Raw genomic sequence first — 894 nt, forward strand, 5'->3', positions numbered from 1 at the left:
TCGCTTTGCAATGACTATAAAATAACCCTAGACCATTTCAAAACACCATCATATCTGAATGAAGCATGTATTTTTATTATTTTATTATTTTACAAAAAACATATGTTTGCACTTTCGCAAAAAATTGTAAACACAATTCATTCAGTTTTTAGACGTTAGTCAAATTGTACACACTAGAATGTAAGCCAAAAAAAAAAAATTGTCAAAAAAATTAATTAGTTTAAATGTTCCAATTATTAATAGCCTGGTTTATCACAGTGTAATAGTGTAGTGTATTTTTGTATAATTAATTTCTGTAAGTACTTGTATATAAGTTATAACTTTATATTATTTTCCTCCTACATCATATAAAATCTTTTAGTTTTTCCACTGAATGACGGTCTCGATGAAGACCGAAACGTATGGATAATAAAAGTATTTCAAAACTACTTTAGTTTTTTAACTTGGTGTTACTGCCCGATTATAAATAACTGATCAAAATAATATCAACACCAAACTCACATTTTCAATTTATATATATATATTATATATATATATATATATATATATTATATATATATATATATATATATATAGATAATATAATATAATAAAAGACCAGATTGTAACTATATCTTCTTGCCTTATTAAGAAAACTTTATTCTTTAATTATTTTCTTCTGTTTAATATTTAAAATAATATAGTTAAATGAACTTAGTTTCAGACAGAAAGATCGACCCAATGTAATTTTTTATAATTATATTCTAACTTGTAGGAATGTTTGGAAATCATAATGTTTATTTATATACCTCTTTACTGCCAAAGAACAAGCAGGTGAGAATTGAAATATGTTAACAAATAAATATTTCAAGTCAATGAAATGCAAATTAAAGAATAAATATGAAATGATGTGAC

The 894-nt window shown here is 23.2% G+C and overlaps 1 protein-coding gene across 1 annotated transcript in view; it reads left to right on the forward strand.

Moving 5' to 3' along the window:
- Positions 1-772: 772 nt before the first annotated feature.
- LOC113383475 (PHD finger protein 20-like protein 1) overlaps positions 773-894 on the forward strand; it is a 1,846-nt gene continuing 1,724 nt past the window's right edge. Inside the window, exon 1 of the mRNA XM_026621738.1 lies at positions 773-813. Coding sequence (XP_026477523.1) covers positions 773-813 — 41 coding nt within the window. The remainder of the gene's footprint in view (positions 814-894) is intronic.

The sequence above is a fragment of the Ctenocephalides felis genome, unplaced genomic scaffold, assembly GCF_003426905.1.
Source record: "Ctenocephalides felis isolate EL2017-DRISC unplaced genomic scaffold, ASM342690v1 CF-g0.4_SCAFFOLD_03570, whole genome shotgun sequence".
Taxonomy (NCBI): domain Eukaryota; kingdom Metazoa; phylum Arthropoda; class Insecta; order Siphonaptera; family Pulicidae; genus Ctenocephalides; species Ctenocephalides felis.